Source organism: Danio aesculapii, chromosome 5 (genome assembly GCF_903798145.1).
Source record: "Danio aesculapii chromosome 5, fDanAes4.1, whole genome shotgun sequence".
Taxonomy (NCBI): Eukaryota; Metazoa; Chordata; class Actinopteri; order Cypriniformes; family Danionidae; genus Danio; species Danio aesculapii.
In genome coordinates, this window is record NC_079439.1 from 19466558 (window position 1) to 19485413 (window position 18856).

Genomic DNA, 18856 nt, shown 5'->3' on the forward strand with positions numbered 1-18856 from the left:
ATAACGCGCGAATTATCTCAGACTGGTTTCTTCAACATGACAATGTGTTCACTGTACTTAAATGGCCTCCACAGTCACCAGAACTCAATCCAATACAGCGGTGGAACGGTAGATTTGCATTATGGATGTGCAGCCAATATTATCTGCAGCAACTGCATGATGCTATCATGTCAATATGGATCAAAATGTGAGAGGAATATTTCCAGTACCTTGTTGAATCTATGCCACGAAGGATTAAGGCAGTTTTGAAGGCAAAACGGGGTTCAACCTGGTACTAGCAAGGTGTAACTAAAAGTGACCGGTGAGTGTATAAGTACAAACACAAAACAAACAGGCAAGTAAACATATTAACATACAACATAAATATGCATAACAGCACTACATAAACATTAAATCAAAACTTCTACTGCTGCTACTTCTGCTAAAAAATAAAACTAAAAGAAATAATTATAATAATAAAGTCCTTTTCCAATTTTTTTTCTCCAAAAAGCATTGTCATTATGTTAGACTGTGAAGTAAAACAGCTGATGCTGTGAAACAAAAAATAACTTGAAACTTTAATGAGGTCACAGCATGGAGACACCGGGCATCAATATTTCACATGGTCTAACATTCACTTTTCAACCAACAAGCATGATCCCATGACACACACACACACACACACACACACACACACACACACACACACACACACACACACACACACACACACAAGCACACGCGCACACACACACATACACACACGCACACGCACACACACACACACACACACACACACACACACACACACACACACACACATACACACACAACAATCAAAAGACACATCTGACATCATCTCAATCTCCTTCTGAATGCATCCTTGCTCAAATTAAACTATGTATACACAAAACATTTTAAATACAACTAACCTATAAACCTTCCTCTAAAAGACACCCCCTGTGCTTCTTTCACATTATTTATTTCTCCTTCTAGTTTTCCATTGATAAACTCTAAGAAGCAAATTGGTGGAGGTACTTAGCGGTGATTTAATCTAAACCCATTAAATGCACGAAGGGAGAGCGAACATTCGGGTCCCTGTAGAGCTCAACACCAGACCCAAATTCATCTTCAAATGCTTTAATGTACCTCTCCCCTGTTCCGGCAGGCCTAAGAAAACCATAAAGCAGAAAAGTAAACAAAAGATCTCATGGGACACGAAAACGCAGCACAGACATAGAATTACCATGATGCGCAGTGATAGTCTGGTTTTCTCTTTAGATAAAGCACTAATACAACCCTACTTTTGTTCTCCTGACAAGCCTTATCAAGCGCAACATTGAAGAACTCACTTTTTGGATTTATGTGTGGAATACAAATATGGAGGACTGGCAGCGATATCTAGCAAATCATTCTCTCTGTCTGAGTTTCTCTCTCGCGGACACGCACGCAATTCCATTTCAGCGAGCCAAATTGCTGTGCAATGGCCCTGCTTTGAAGGAGAACGCTCGGAAAGCTCTAGAGGTGAAGAGCTCAGAGGTGGAAGAGTAAAGGAAAGGCAGAATGAGAGAGAAGGAAAGTGCTGCTCGATACGACAAGAGAGAGTCTTGGCAGGTCTTGGCAGCTCTGGCACTGAGACTGATAGATCAGATGTAATTGACAATTAGCTTCATGACACTCTGAATTACAGGCCCTCTAATAGGGCTAGAAACATGAGAAACCTTTCCCCAAACTCTGTTTTTGTGCCGTTTGTGTGTGTGTGTGTGTGTACCCTCTGGTGTGTAATGATTCCACTAACCACGCTGTAATATCTAGGTGAGTCAGCGCATGTTGCCTGTGTGTGTATGTGTGTGTGTGTGTGTTTTCTCTTTGCTGCAACCTCTTTCTCTAAGTGTGTGCTCTTTTCTTTACAGCGTGACTTTTGGCTCCATTACTTTGCCTTTTGAAGAATTAGCCTGTGAAGCTTATAAAAAATTGCGAGTGTGTGCGTATCTGTGCCCTACATTTATTTATTCCATCTCATTCTCATCCTGACACGCTCAACAAACCTTTAGACGAGTTCTTAAAGGGATAGTTTAAAAGCAAGGATACTGTTGTTCAGACAAAATAATCGAAATTAAAAATAAATTTAAAAAGTCTCATTAAAAATATGCAACATACCTTTTCTATATCAGACCAAAAATGTTTCACAGAGCAAGGAAATTTTCACAGTATGTCTGATAACATTTTTTCTTCTGGAGAAAGTCTTATTTGTTTTATTTCAGTTTTTAAATTTTTTAAACAGCATTTTAAGGTCAATATTATTAGCCCCTTTAAGCTATATATATTTTTCCGATAGTTTACAGAACAAACCATCATTATACAATAACTTGCCTAATTACCCTAACATACCTAGTTAACCTAATTAACCTAGTTAAGCCTTTAAATGTCACTTTAAGCTGTATAGAAGTGTCAAATATTATTTACTGTCATCATGGCAAAGATAAAACCAATCTGTTATTAGAAATGAGTTATTAAACTATTATGTTCAGAAATGTGTTAAAAAAAATTCTTCTCTCCTCCGTTAAACAGGAATTGGGGAATAAAATAAACAGGGGGGCTAATAATTCTGACTTCAACTGCATATGTATATATATATATATATATATATATATATATATATATATATATATATATATATATTTTTTTTTTTTTTTTTTTTTTTTTTTGCGAAAAAATGTTCTATTATAAAAACTATTAGAGAATAATTTCTATAATAGTTTTCTATTATAGATTATAGACATTTTCTATTAGTAACATGGTGCCTGTCAATCAATTCAGTAAGCGGGGAAACAGCACTTCTACGTAACGTTGCGGTGGGCCTCAAAATCACTTGGATTTGGGTCATATTTTTAATGTCAGGAAATTTAAAAAAAGAGACTAGTTGGGTTTATATCACTCCAGTATGACAGTGGACACACTATACCTGCACAGTGTTCTGTCCAAACAGCTTATGAAAGTTGATTTTCATCATAGGTGCCCTTTAATAGTTAACAGTTTATATGAATCTAGTTTTTATTAGTGAATAAAAATGTCAATATGGTTTCTTTTACCATCATCACTTGATTTTTATTTAGTTTTTGTCTCATTTTCATCAATCAAAACTTGCTTATCATGAAAATTATAGCACTGTCGCCTCACAGCAAGAAGGTGTGAGTCCTAACTGGGCCAATTGACATTTCTGTGTAGAGTTTGTGTTTGTGTGGGTTTCCTCCAGGTGCTCTAGTTTCCCCCACAGTCCAAAGACAAGCGCTATAGGTTAACTAGTTAAAAAAAATAACAATTTGGCCATGGTGTATGAGTGCGTATGTGAATGAGTGTTTATGGGTGTTACCCAGTACTGGGTTAAACATTTGCTGAAATAGTTGGCGGTTCATTGCGCTGTGACGAACTCTGATAAATCAGGAAAATGAATGAACATTGCTTTAATCAATAGGGAACTCATGACTTTGATGAGAATAACCAGGTATGTTTGGGCATTATGTCCTTTTCAGTCTCACATCATCATGTCCTGTTTTTGGCTCATGATGTTTTTGCTTTATTATTGTATACATGCTGTTTTAATTTTCAGTCAAATCACCCCCCCCCCCCCCCCCAAAAAAAAAAAACAACAAATGTCAATTAAGTGTGAACACACTCTTACAAAAATAAAGTAAAAGTAAAATGATCAGATCTGATTTACCCTATAACCGCCTTCCTATAGATTTTCTCTGCGGTATTTTTGACATGCTGAAGAATCTTGCTCTTCCAAAAACAAAAAAAACGCTACCCGTTTCTTCATTTGATTACTTTGTTTTGCTCGTACCTTGGCTATCGATTGCCTTTACTCCCCGATAGCCTATGTTTTATTTGGTTTTTACGTTGTTGATTGTATTTACAGGGTAAAACGGTCCCCTGAAGAGGTAGCGATAAATCTAAGCTGGCAAGGCAACAATGAACAGAACAGCGATCAAAGCCCTCGGTGGACTGTGCGTCTGTGTTTGGTCTGTTAGGGGCTTAGGTCCCTGGAGTCATCGTCTTCCAGGCCCCTCGAAATATGCAAGACGCTCTGTCTTATTCAGAAACACAAAGGCAGAGCCGGACTATTAAACACTCTGGGAAAAAATGCAAAACATCACCATTTATGCTCTCATTTTAGGACTTTCTTTTTTCCAATGCCACTGTTTCCTCCACTCTTTCTTTGACCTGTGGGAAACATCCATTCATCATACCGTATTATTAAAACTAGGCATGGCAGCTCCATGTACCGGCTGTGATAAATATAGATAAGACTGTGTTCTCTCTCTCTCTTTCTCTTTCTTTTGCTCTCTTTCTCTTCTCAACCTTCCTCTGCTTGCTCAAAGTAAGCTAATGAGGAAAACGAACCCAAGATATACAGTACAGACACTGATTTGATGTGTGTGTGTGTGTGTGAGAGAGAATATAACTTGAAAAAGATGGTGTATGAAGGTACGGTTGAAAAATGAAAGGTAATGGCCCAAAAGAACAGCTTCAGGCGGGACAATGTTTAAATTTCCTGTCTTTAATTACATTAAAAGTTCCATTCCCAGCAGGTCCGGCTGCTGCTTCAGGCCCTTTTTCTCATTCTTATGGGCGTTTCATCTAAAGAGGCGAGAAAGGCAGAGCGGATATAAGAAAATAAATAACTGAACAAAAATAACGATAAAACTATTATGATCTATGAGATGAATGGATAGATTTGTTGTGCGGTCTGTTGCTGATTACAAACTACATGATAAAATAGCAGTTAGCAATGTAATCTATAATGTGTGTTCTGATTACTTTTTGATAGCTTTGTCCTAACTTGTTTATCATTTAGATTTAGTATTTAATATGTTATATAATTATATTACACCATAATTAGATGAAATGTATATAAAATGTATTCTATAGTTAACCAAAACAGAGTAAAATAAGCTATACAATAAGAAAAAATTGCATATAAACTAAATATCTGCATCCACTTTATGAATGACTAGCAAGGGATTTGTGGATTAATGTAAGGGAAAGAATTAGCATATGATAAAAATTCAAGACAAAAAGAAAATTATCAACGTTATTTAAGCATGAAAAGGAACCGATTATGCCCCTTTTTGAGCCAAATTGTGCAGCTTTTGTCGCTTTAAATTCAAATGAGAGTGCTTTACAGAAGAGGCTGGAGCTACAACTGCATGTGTGTCAGCATAGCGGCAGATTTAAAACAGGACTCTCTTTATCTCTGTGAAAAACTGAAAATGTCAAATGAAGTGTCTCAAATGAAGACAATGGAGACTCCAGTGCTCATTTGTGCCTCCTAAAACTCCACATTTATAATCCTGTTAGGCCCCGTTTACACTGCCAGTTAAATGTGACCCAATTCTGATTTTTTTGCTCATGTGTGACACAGATCGGATCTGTTCTATGACCATGTACGCACAAAAAAAAAACATAAAAACAACAAAAAACAAATACTTTCGGCTATATAGAGATCGGTTTCAGGCCTCCTTCATATGTGGAAATAAATCAGATATAAATCAGATATGTGACAATGCGACTATTATGTAAACCGGCAGATTGGATTTAATGAGGCATTCCGTTTTGTACGTTATTAGACTTGCGACAATGTGGTACTTCTCTGCGGTTTAATGACGTAGAAGGAAGAGCGTGTGTGGAGACGATGACGCGGTAAACAACAACAACAGAGGAAACATGGAGGAGGAAAGTGGTCAGTCGCCACAATTTGCTCCCACCAGACCTGAGATCTCTCTTGTACATGTAAATTCCTCTGAATGGTGGAGGACAACATACATCAACTATAGGCACAAGCTGCGATGACGGCCATTTCCTTCCTCCTCCGCCTCAAAATCATTTTAAAGTAGAACTTTGCATATTTCACAGAGCTTAAAGCAAGAAAATTTCTTCCATCATGGCAAATGTGGCACAGATGCTAGAACCCACCTTTATGCATGCACGACACATGATGCGTGTAAACACATGAATCGGATATGGATCACAATTAAAAGAATGTGTAAACAGATAGGCAAAAAAATCAGATGTAGGCAACAAATCTGAATTGGGCATCAAGGCCTGACAGTGTAAACGGGGTGTAGCAGGTGAAAATTGTAGTGGCGGATGGCTGCTTCTCACTCAGGACTGTTTATGCTAATGAGAGAGCGATTGTCAGTAATGGGCGGGACTTATATATATGTAGCACTAATACAATTGAAACGTCTAAAATTGAATAAATCATTAACACATGTCCTTCGATATGGTTCTAAAAGCAGCTTAGAACCATGTTCTTCATTATTGTCAAACAAAAGAGGGAACAAAAGAGGCTTCTTGAACATTTCAATAAATATTTCCATGTTCATTTTTGCCTGAAACCAAAGGAGAACCACACATTATAATTTATTAACACAATTAAATGTAATTAAACAACATGTCGTTAAAACACATTTAAGCAATATGTGTTATAATGTAACTGAACAAAAATATTTCATTTAATTTATATAACAGAATGTAATTGCATTAATACAGAGTTGCCAAACAGTCAACTTTATCTAATGAAATGAGTGTAGTTAACTCATTTGACTTATTGACTTAAAGTTAATTCTTAAAGTAAAGTCATATTGACTTAAAGTTAATTCTACTCATTTGAAAATAGTTTTGAACTCAGTGTTGAAGATAATTTATTAATTAAATACCTCATTACTTCAACTTAAATGGAGTAAGTTCACAGTACTCATATAGATTAGTTTTTTTACTCAAATGGTTTGTTGCAATCGGTTTCCTCAAATGGTTTGAGTTGATTTAACTTTTATTGGGTTTTACAGTACTCAGTTGGTTTGAGTTCTTCATTACTGTGCTCAGATTGCTTCGTTTACTCAAATGGATTTAGTTCAGAGTATTTATTAGGATTAGTTTTTGAACTTAAATGGTTTGTCGCAATCAGTTTCCTCAAATGGTTTGAGTTACATTAACTTTTTGAGTTTTACAGTATATGGTAGTTCAAATTTAGGCCATTTCCAAAAAAATTGCCCTAAAACATGCATTATGTATGCCTGTAGAAACCAATAAGGGATAATCAAAGGCCATTATTTTATCTTTCTTTTTAAAAACTGTTTAATTACTTCTATCAATGCTGTTCCATTGTTTTTCGGAAATAAAAATATTGCCTCAACACACTTATGCAAAGAAATAAATATTATTACAGTATAGCAGATAAGTACAAGGTAAAACAATCTCCCACAACAAAACATAACAAGCCGCAATTAACCACAAATTCACATTCACAGACACTCCTCATTTCCGAACTCCTCTCGAACACATCCACCACCTCCTCAATCGCTCACGCTGCGATTGTCTGTCCACACATCTCCACCGCTGCACTCCATTAATCATCCACACAACATGAAACAGTAATCGAAATAAAGCACGATACTGCACAAGCAATTCATTTAAATCTCCTCTTTGCCTGTCTCTCCACAGCACCAGCTCATCCGCGTGCAACTTCCTAATTTCAAATAGGGACGCTATTAAAACAGATCTCTCTCTCTTTCTTGCTATCTTTCCCTAATGTAAACAAACGCAGGCAGACTGGTATTAAGCTGCACAGCTGAAAGCGCCGCCCCTCTCGTAGCTACATGGCCCGCTGGGTATTTCGGCAACTCATTGGAATCTTCAAACAACAAAGATAAACAAGTGTTCCAATTAAGAATTAATTACCTCTCAGACACTCAACTGCTTCTGCTCACTCCACTGGGAACAACTCAAACTGCGAGGAAACACGCGCACACACACACACTTACTCACAGCTAAAGATTAGATATAGGGGTCACATGCTGAACTTATATATTGGAGAAAAGGTGAGTGTAAATGCAGGAAATTTATGTGAGAGATGGAAAGAGATTTTATACTTATAATTGCATCATTAATTAGTAATTATTAATTAGCAATCATTACATGTGTAATTATTATAATTGCAGTAATTAATTAGTATTTCTATTAATAATTGTAATTCTTAAAACTAATATCAGAGATGTTGTCTATTTTATAGTGCTAAGCAAAGATTAATCGTGATTAATCGCAACCAAAATAAAAGTTTGTTTTGACATGATGTGTCAAATGATGTGATGTGATAAAAACAAAAATATTTTGTTACAAAGATATTTAAATTTATATTTCAATTGCATCATATGCATATTTATATTTCATATCTATACATTGATATTGTTATTATTATTATAATATATAATAATAATAATAATAATAATAATAATAATAATAATAATAATAATAATAATAATAATTATTATTATTATTATTATTATTATTATTAATATTATTATTATTATTATTGCTATTATTACTTTGAAAAGGTAACTATATTAATTGTTATGCATTTGAACTTGAACAGTTTTTACAAAAACAACAAATCGATATTACCAAAAAAGAAAAGTACAAATTTTAAACAAAATAAAACTCAATTAATTGTAGAATTATATCTTCTAATTCACAAAAATAATTATAATAATTAAATAAGTTTAAATGATCAAAATCACCAATTATTGTATATGTAAACTCAACAGTAATCTTAAACTCACAGAAGCATCAGTAAAAACAGCCCATTCACTTTTTTCTTCCTTGTTAGCCACATATCTAATGTTTTTTGGCCATATAAAAAGTTCATTAACACTCATTATGATATTTATTTCACTCAAAATATTTTAATGAACAACTTTTCCCTTGAGGAAACACACAAACAGCTAAAATATAAGATACAGGGGTCAAATACTGAACACATAGATAGGAGAAACGGTGAGTGTGAAAACAGGAGGTATATGAGAGAGAGAGAGAGATGGAGAGAGAATTAACATGTATGATTGCATTATTAATTAGCAATTATTAAATTGAATTATTAAGTTTGTAGGTATTATAACTTCATTAATTCATTAGTAATTATATAAATATTGTAATTATTATAACTAATATCAGAAATGTTGTATTTTTTGTAACAATTTCAGTGATAATAATATTAATAACAAAATAAACATATGAATAATTATATATATAAACATGTGAATAATTATATATATATACACATACATATATATATATATATATATATATATATATATATATATATATATATATATATATATATATATATATATATATATATATATATATATATATAATATTATAATTCATATAATTATTAAAGACATTACCTGTTTTTATTCCTTTTTTCTCTCTGTCATTTATTTTAATTTCATAATTTTATTCATTTGATGATGCTAGTTTTATACATGACTAAAATGTTTTGCAATGATGTACAAAATGTCATGCCAATAAAACAACTTGAACTTAATAATATGACTGATATCACTTGAAATATTTTAATGAACATCTCTTCCCATGAGAAAAACGCACAAATACACCCGCGGCTAAAAGATAAGATACAGGGGTCACATACTGAAAACGTATATATGAGAAAAGGTGAGTGTGAAGGCAGAGAGAGAGAGAGATGGAAAAGAGCTCTAAAATGGCCTGGAGGTTTCAGCGTCTGGGGCTTAAAACACTCTAACAAGCCCAAAGCAGAATTACACAGCAGCTCAGATGTAAGGAAACAGCCACACTGATCCAATTTATAACTGGCTTTCAACACCAAAGAGAGGAGAGGGGTGAAATAGCCTCTTTCACTACATACTCATTGTGGGTAAAATAGCGTCTACATGGCGAGGCAAATTATCGCTAATAGGTCGTATCTCTACTGGAACTCACCAAGTACTAAAAGCTACTCTGAGCACAAAAATGTCCTGTTAAGAGTTTATTTACGGGGTAAATGGGCTTGGAAAGCGAGGTTTTGATGTTGAAATCAAATGGATCTTACTAACCACTGCTGATGTATAAACTCAATCTTCTACACAAAACATCACTAACCTTTATCACACCCTGTGCCTCCATTTTTCCTCCTGTTTTCTGGTGTGTATGTGTGTGTGTGTGTGTTTTCTTAATGATCAGTGCTGGAAGTCCAGGACTCCAGCATGGACCGCCTTTCATCTTCTGACCTTTTCTGCCTGCAAGTCTCTGAAGCCACGAGTCTCTGCCTGTCTTCACTGACAGCTACTCAGGGACTCTAACAAGCTCTAACTTTAAGAGGTTTGGACTGGATGTCATTGTAGATGTGTCATAGAGAGTGAAAGATGAAGAGGTGGAAGGGAAAAAAGGGACATAATAATAATAAGGATAATAAGGACATAATAATTAGCAAAACATTCATATTTTTCATTTAGTTTTTTATATATGCATATAAATCAACAACGTTTACATAAAAACAATAATCATGAGTACAATTTTAACGTGACTATTTATTTGATAAAAAATAATTTAGTAAAATGTGCTGAATATTTTCACATTACTGCGCATTCCAAGGCACTTCAAGCGATCTTTAATTGTAATTGAAAATGATACGAGTTACATAAAAACAACAACAACACACTCCAACCTTGTCCCGTTATCTATGACTTCCCCCACAGTGGAAAAAGCCACTGATGGCTCCATGGTGAGCGGAGTTGATAGGAGTGTGCTGGAATCATGTACCCCAGCAGGAGAGCGTAGATCGGGGGCTGTGAGAGTCACCTCTCCCCCCTGCTGGAGGCACATATATCATGGAGCCCCAAACAACAGGAGACAAACACATGACCTGACCTATCAGAAGATCAAAACACAAGGGTGATTTCAATAAAGCCAAGGTGTCGGGTCGTGGCCTGGTGATTATGCAGGAGGCATCAGCCCACACCTGATCCTCTATTTTCCACATTACAGCTTCAGGTCAACATCATGTCTAAAGAGAGGTCATAAGCAGATACTGTATACCGGTGATGGGTGATGGATGACTCCCAACCACATGACAACCTCAAAACATTTTTGAAATTCTGTGTGTTCCTCACACAGGTGAGTGGGCTTGACAAACCACCTGTAGAAAACGCACTCTTTTCATCTTTCTGTCATTTCAACATCACTTGCACAAGTTTTGCGCATTTGCACCACACACATTCTTACAATCACTCCATATCTCCTAAAAAAACATTGTGCATTTATAGAAGTGTGCCTCACACAAGTCAGTGGGCTTTACAAACCACCTGTGGAAACCATCACTTGTACCAGTTTTGCACATTTGCACTACATTCAATTACATGCAATTAAACATGCAATTAAAAAAACATGTTGGACTTATAAAAGTGTGCCTGTTAAAAAAAGTGAGTGGGCTTGACAAACCACCTGTAGAAACACTCTTCTTTCTCGTAAAAATACACACTCCCCTAACTCTAGCGCCTAACGCTCTGAGCACTATCAGTTCCTTTGTATAATTAGCACTTCTTTTGTGTATTTCCTCTTCTTGTCGAATCGCTGAATGCCTTTTCAATTCAAAACCATCTGCTAAATAGCTAAAAGTAAATGATTCTATTTTTTAAAATGGTTGTATTTTTAGTTATTTGAATACTGGGCTACTTATTGACATTGATCACAATGGGCTCTATCATACACCTGGCCCAATAAGGTGCAAGACGTGTTTGCCCCGACGTGTTGCTATTTTTTAGAATATTGTCAGTAATTTTCCCATTTTCCGCTGCGTTGTTTAAATAGCAAATCTATTTGTGGCACTTTCTGGACTTATGGGTGTTCCGGTCTAGAAAAGTGGTGTGTTAAGGCACATTGTTGGTGCCTTGCTATTTTGAGGAACTAAATTAGACTGTGCAACATAAACATTTCTACATAAATATAAAAACCACTGCATGCCTCCAAGCCTTCTTCACATTGTTTTATTTTTTCAGTTTATTCATGACAACTTGCTTTTGTATTATTATTATTAATATGCATATTTATATTTGCTTTATTAAAAACAAGCTCAGATTTGTCCACTTGTCAGGTTTTGAACCATATGGAGAATATGCGTCTTTGGATAAAACTCAGTTTTTTGACCACACTTCATTATTATTGTTCATTTATTCATTTGCTGGACATTAAAACTAAATTTAGAAATGGTTTTTAAACAAATCTTTGCACTTGACAAACAAAATTAATTATGTAGGCTAATGGATGTCTTCAGTGGAGTGCGTATAACACCGTTTCCTTAAACTCTGATTGGTTTATTCCAGTCTTAAAATAGCAAGAGTGGATTTGGACACGTCCATAATGCTTTTGCATCATGTGCTTTAGACTTTGAGCCTAGATTATTAAAATAGAGCCTAATGTCTTAAAGGCTATAACAATATATTTTCTGGAAAAAAAGTGTCTTGTATACAGTATACAAAACATGCTATCTGAATTATTCAGTGTATTTTTTACATCATGTTTTATGTATTACTATGAAATCAAAATATTTTATTTTACTTATATTATATTATATTATATTATATTATATTAATTCAGTTTATTTATTTTCTCAATTTTAAATTGTTTAAAAACAATGTTTATTTTATAAAAATGTGTATTGTGCCATACTTTATATTGAAACTGACAGACTTAACTCCAACAACAAGATACAAGAAATTATGTAATCTACACTCACACATTAAGTAAATATGTGTGCTTTTGCTGAAAGAATACTTTCATCTGAAAAGTTTTAACACCAAAACTAAATCTTGTTATAATATAAAATGGAACAAATCACACAGTGGGTTGTCTTTTAAACATAATTTCATTGGTATTTTTAAGCAATTAGTATGTGAAACTTTTGGCTAAAAAGCTTAGAATTGTGATTTCTGTTATCTTTATGTTACAATATTGACAGAATGTAACAGAATTCAAAAGTAACATTCAAAAGACTTGATAAACAATCTATATAAGAAATATACTGTACATGTATATATACATACAGTGGCTATAATTGTGGCTAATTTAATCATCTGAATGCAGCTTTAAAAAGTGGTTTAGCTCTTCAATCAAATATTCATATTTATTACCAGTCTTTCAAAGAAAGGTTTCAAACTTCAATCCTTTCTTCTGTTCAACACAAAACGAGATATTCTGAAGAATGTTGGAGAAAAGCAGGCTTTTGCTTCCATAGTAGGAACGAAAAAATATCATGAAAGTCAATGGCTGTTTTTTGTAAATGATGACAGACAACTTGTTCAGATAGGAAACGTACATAATACACTCACTGGTCCCTTTATTACACCTTACTATTACTGGGTTGGACCCGCTTTGCCTTCAATACTGTCTTAATCTTTTGTGGCATACTGTAGATTCAACAAGGTGCTGGAAATATTCCTCAGAGACTTTGGTCCATATTGACATGATAACATCACGCAGTTGCTGCAGATTTGTCAGCTGCACATCCATGATCCGAATCTCCTGTTTCACCATATCCCAAAGACAATCAATTGGACAATGGTGAGTTATGGTGACTGTGGTGGCCATTTGAGTACAGTGAACTCATTGTCATGTTCAAGAAACCAGTCTGAGATGATCCTGAGATTCATCTGACCACATTTTTTCAATCTTCTTTTGCCTAATTTTTTCTTTTTTCATTAAAAGTAAAACAGGAAGTAACTTGTGTTTGGCAAGTACTGAATTATCAAAATTGAATTTCAACAACCTATTGTTTTTTAACTGTAAAGAATTTATATTAGTGAACAGAAGAATAGAATCACCTCTATGAATAATAATAATAATTTCAAAAAACAGTAAGAGTAGAAATTACAGAAGTGAAAATCTGTACTGTTCGTCATGAGGGGAACACAAGGCCATTATATAATGAAAATTCTTCACGCCAGCTTTACCTTTGGAGCAGATACAGCCACACATCTCTCTTGCTCTTTCATCTTCACTATTGACTGCTCATGCTGTGTTTCCGAGAGTCTATTTGCTATAAGCGCTCTTTGCGTCCTATGGTTCTGACATGACAAAGTATTGCTGTTCGTATCGCACAGAACCACAGGAGTCTGCTTATCTGAAAGACTTACAGACTTAAATCGCTGTAGAGTTTAATCTCTACCTGCCTAAACACACTTCAGGTGGATGATCTTTATACAGTTTCATCACTTACAACTGACTGCTCAGAAATGGCATATATATACATATCAAACTGTGGTTGGCTGCTAGACAGTAGACAGTTAGACAGTATCCTTATGCTAGTCTAAAGTCTGGAAGTGTGAGACTGAGATGTGCTGGAGGAATGAAAAAATCTATCAATCAATTCATAAATCAATTAGTGGTAGGCTTGCTTAACTGTCACGTAAATTTGAACGAATATGAACTAAATACTCATTTATTAATTATTAATTTATTATAAATAAATGCTTAGAGTTAAAATAAATTCCAGCTAATGGACTCGATAAGACAAAAAAGTGTAAACATCTATATTTAAATTAGAGAACTGCTTAACTGTCAAGGAAATCTAATGAAATAAATGGAAACTAATCTTACCTAAATTAATAATTTAATATAAATTACTGTAATCATGAAATACATTTAGGCCAATGGGGTCTTGAGTTTCATCAAATGCAAACACAATCGACTTGATGTGGATTTAAAATAATTTATAAATAATAAAAAAAAAAAAAAAAATCATATAATGTAAATGAAACATAACAGGTGCTATGTGTGTGTGTATTTATCGGTAGTTATATATACACACACACATATACATATGTGTATATATATATATATATGTGTATATATATATATATATATATATATATATATATATATATATATATATATATATATATATATATATATATATATATATATATATATATATATATATATATATACACACATATATATATATATATATATATATATATATATATATATATATATATACATATATATATACACATATACATATATATATATATATACATATATATATACATATACATATATATATATATATATACATATATACATATATATATATATATATATATATATATATATATATATATATATATATATATATATATATATATATATATATATATATATATATATATATATATGAATTATTATATAATCCGAATCCGAATAATTAGCTAGCCCCCTTTTGAATTTATTTATTTTCTTTATTATTTCCCAAATGATGTTTAAGACAACAAGGAAATTTTCACAGTATGTCTGATAATATTTTTTTCATCTGGAGAAAGTCTTATTTCTTTTATTTCAGCTAGAATAAAAGCAGTTTTTAATTTTTTTTAAAAACATTTTAAGGTCAATATAATTAGCCCCTTTAAGCTATTTTTTTTCGATAGTACACAGAACAAACTATCACTATACAATAACTTGCCAAACTATCCTAACATGCCTAGTTAACCTAATTAACCTAGTTAAGCCTTTAAATGTCACTTTAGCCTGTATAGAAGTGTCTTAAAAAATATCTAGTCAAATATTATTTATTGTCATCATGGTAAAGATAAAATAAATCAGTTACTAGAAATGAGTTATTAAAACTATTATGTTTAGAAATGTGTTGAAAAAAATCTTCTCTCTGTTTCATCAAAAGAAAACCCTGATGACACAAAGGACTCAATGTGACGTTAAAAATATATATTATAAAACATATAAATATTAAAGCATAAAATACTGTGAGACTGACTGATGCTTGAATGCCAGTGTTAGAAATCAGCATTTTTAAAGACATTCTGTCATGATTTAAGGTATATTTCAAACATTCATTCATTCATTCATTTATTTATTCATTCATTTTCTTTTCGGCTTAGTCCCGTTATTAATTCGGGGTTGCCACAGCGGAATGAACCGCCAACTTATCCAGCACATGTTTTACGCAGTAGATGCCCTTCCAGCTGCAACCCATCTCTGGGAAGCATCCACACACAGTCATTCACACCCATACACTACGGACAATTTAGCCAACCCAATTCACCTGTACCACATGTCTTTGGACTGTGGGGGAAGCCGGAGCACCCGGAGGAAACCCACGCGAACGCAGGGAGAACATGCAAACTCCACACAGAAACGCTTTTAAAACGATTTTAAACAAAATCCGGCTAAAACAAAGTTCTGATTTGAATTTTTTTCGGCAGTTCGAAACCAAGTACCAAAGCGAACTTTTATAGGGGCATGCAAAACACCTTTTAGTTAACATTGGTGCATTGTGTTTATGCAATCAGTGGGTGTGTTCTGAAACTTCTTTAACGCCTTCTTTGGCGCTAGTTGACTTCGACCCTGATTCTTTCTCATTCCACGGAGGTCAGACAAGAAAACAACATCAACATGTACAATCTGGAGAGTCAAGTTTTTACAGAGCAGAGCCTTATAAAACTGTTCTTCTCTAAGCACCAACATTGTTGTTGTGTTTAGGAGTAGATCAGTACCAGCCTCTGAATGCTCGAAAATAGTATACAATCACTCAAACAGAAAACGAAAACGTTTTTTTTCTTCCATTTCATTTGAAGTATACCAGGGCCTTCACACAGAATTTCTCCAGTTATACATATATATATATTTTTTTTATTTCCTATTCAACAGGAACAACATTTAAAAATATTTGTGGGGATATCATCATAACCTTGAATATATGGACAAGGCAAGAAAGCGTGTGTGTTGCTCTCACCTCAGCGATGGGCACGATGCCCTGGATGTCTCGCTGGCTGATGTAGATGGTGGAGATGACCTCAGCTGACGCTCCAGTGGATGGATACTCGATCTGCCAGCGGACGGACTGCGATGACCGCAATGTGATGAAATTGTCAATCTCGAAGTCCACCCACATGATCTCGTAGTAGGAACCATCAAGTCTGTTGAGGAAAAGAGAAAGACAGATGTCCAGATGAGACGTGGGCACTGCTATTTCTGCAGCTGGCCTGAAGGATTGTAAAAACCAAGGATTGTAATGCACCTGTAGGAGTTTTCAGTCAGCTTTCTGTTACTTACATGCAAAAAAAAAGCATTTCTAAGCCAATTTAGCATGTGTGCTGTTAAAAGATTCTCACTAACAGTGTCAATAGAAAAAAACAAGCTACATTTCTAGTTTTTACAATATTTGCTCTATCATTTGCATTCAAAAGATTAAAGTATAGTATGTAAAGTAAGTTACATTTGTTTTGTTTTTTATCACTAAAATGTACACAATCTAACAATTTACTGATGGAGCCACATATTAATCAATGTCTATACCAGCATTTAAACAAATAAGGCCATAAAAGAAGAATACCAGGAGAAAAGGTATGAAAGAATATGCTTTACAGACCACAAACTGAAAACATACTTGTTTATTTGCACCGATATAGAATTATGCATGTTTTTCATACATAAATGTGTGTGCTATAAACCAATTTTAATAAAAACAAATATGAAACTAATAATAACAGTGTTTATATATCCAAAAGCAGTTAAGGCAAATAAAAAGGGAATAAAAATGAACATTCTGCTTCAATGTTTAAAGTGCAACAACAAAAATCCAATCTGATTACTGAACACATTATAAAAAAATCCATTTAGGAGATGAATAATTGATCTCCTCAATATATATAGATTCTAAATTAGTGTGCACAATCCACTGGTATGATTGTGTTTAATGCACATAAATTATCTCCTAAGATATTGGAATAAACAATCTGAAGGGTTTCTTGTAATCACATCCAATGAATAAACTCAAGGGGTGGTTAACAATTTTGTTCTATCCAATTATTTTCAATGAGGGAAACCTTTAATTGAGGGGAAACAAGATACAATTTTTAAAGAATTTGTTCTTTATTAAATAAAAGTATAAGCTGTATAAAAATGGAGTTTTTGATCACTAAAAAAATGTGCAAAGCTTAGCTTAGTGCAAAGTGGGCTGAAAATTGAATCGCCCTGATATATGCTATAAAGATTATAACATTTTATTTATTTTACATTTAATTATTCAATTTGTGCACCTGAATACTCTCTCAGAAAAACCATAAAGCATTATTTAAATTCCAACTTTGTTTTACTATATCCTTGCTTGTGATTTGGTCTGCCTTTTATGCGGATGCGCTGTATTACAAAATCATCCTATTTTCATCCAAAATTATCCTAAAATTATTAATTCTTTCCAAATGGAGCTATTCATTTCATCTATTAAAATTATTCTCAACAATGCAATAAGCATCGCAGAAAATAAAGTACTGCAATGCCAGTTTTTTTCCAACATCATGCAGCCCTACTCCAAATGTAATTTTGATCTCCTGTAAAAATAAATGTAAATATTTAGTGTACTTCTAAATATACACCCATTACATTTAATATGCTGTTTTTTTTTAAAGAAATATTTATGATTATCAGAATCAGAATATTTGAGGCAGGGAAATGTCTCAAATTTGGTTGACAAAGAATGACTCCTTTATCTTTCGAAACACAGCGAAAGTGAATTTCATAAAACAGGCACATATAAATATAAACAGATATCTATCAGTTGCTTTTAAATACCACACAACAATGTAAAAACTTATCAAAATGTACTCTCTTTGGAGAATACTATCAAAAAGTGCATTGTGAAAGAAAGGCCAAATCATAGAAAAATAAATGGATTGTATTTCACTGTACATTAGTGTAAATGGGCATAGCTTGCATTTGACCTTTTAAATGAACTCTTAACAGCACAAAACAAACCAAAAAATAAACAGAAAAAGACCCTTGGTTAATCACGATGTGCATTTCTTGGCTGAATACACCCCAAAGTTAAAAACTCTACACCAAGAGTGAAATGTCTTGTTCTGCTATTTGCACGCACAAAGCGCCAAGCCTGATGCGAAAAGCAAAATCCATTTCCCTGAATGACAGCAAACCCTCCCTGATTCCTCTCTCCTCTGTTTCTCGTGAATGAACACGAGCAGTTAGATCACGACCCCTCTAAATGCTCCGA

At 33.7% G+C, this 18856-nt stretch overlaps 1 protein-coding gene across 1 annotated transcript in view; it reads right to left on the reverse strand.

Annotated features, from left to right (window-relative positions):
- Positions 1-16752, reverse strand: part of si:dkey-215k6.1 (transmembrane protein 132C) — an 83648-nt gene extending 66896 nt beyond the window's left edge. Inside the window, exon 1 of the mRNA XM_056457478.1 lies at positions 16583-16752. Coding sequence (XP_056313453.1) covers positions 16583-16741 — 159 coding nt within the window. The 5' untranslated portion in view covers positions 16742-16752. The remainder of the gene's footprint in view (positions 1-16582) is intronic.
- Between the last annotated feature and the right edge of the window lie 2104 nt (positions 16753-18856).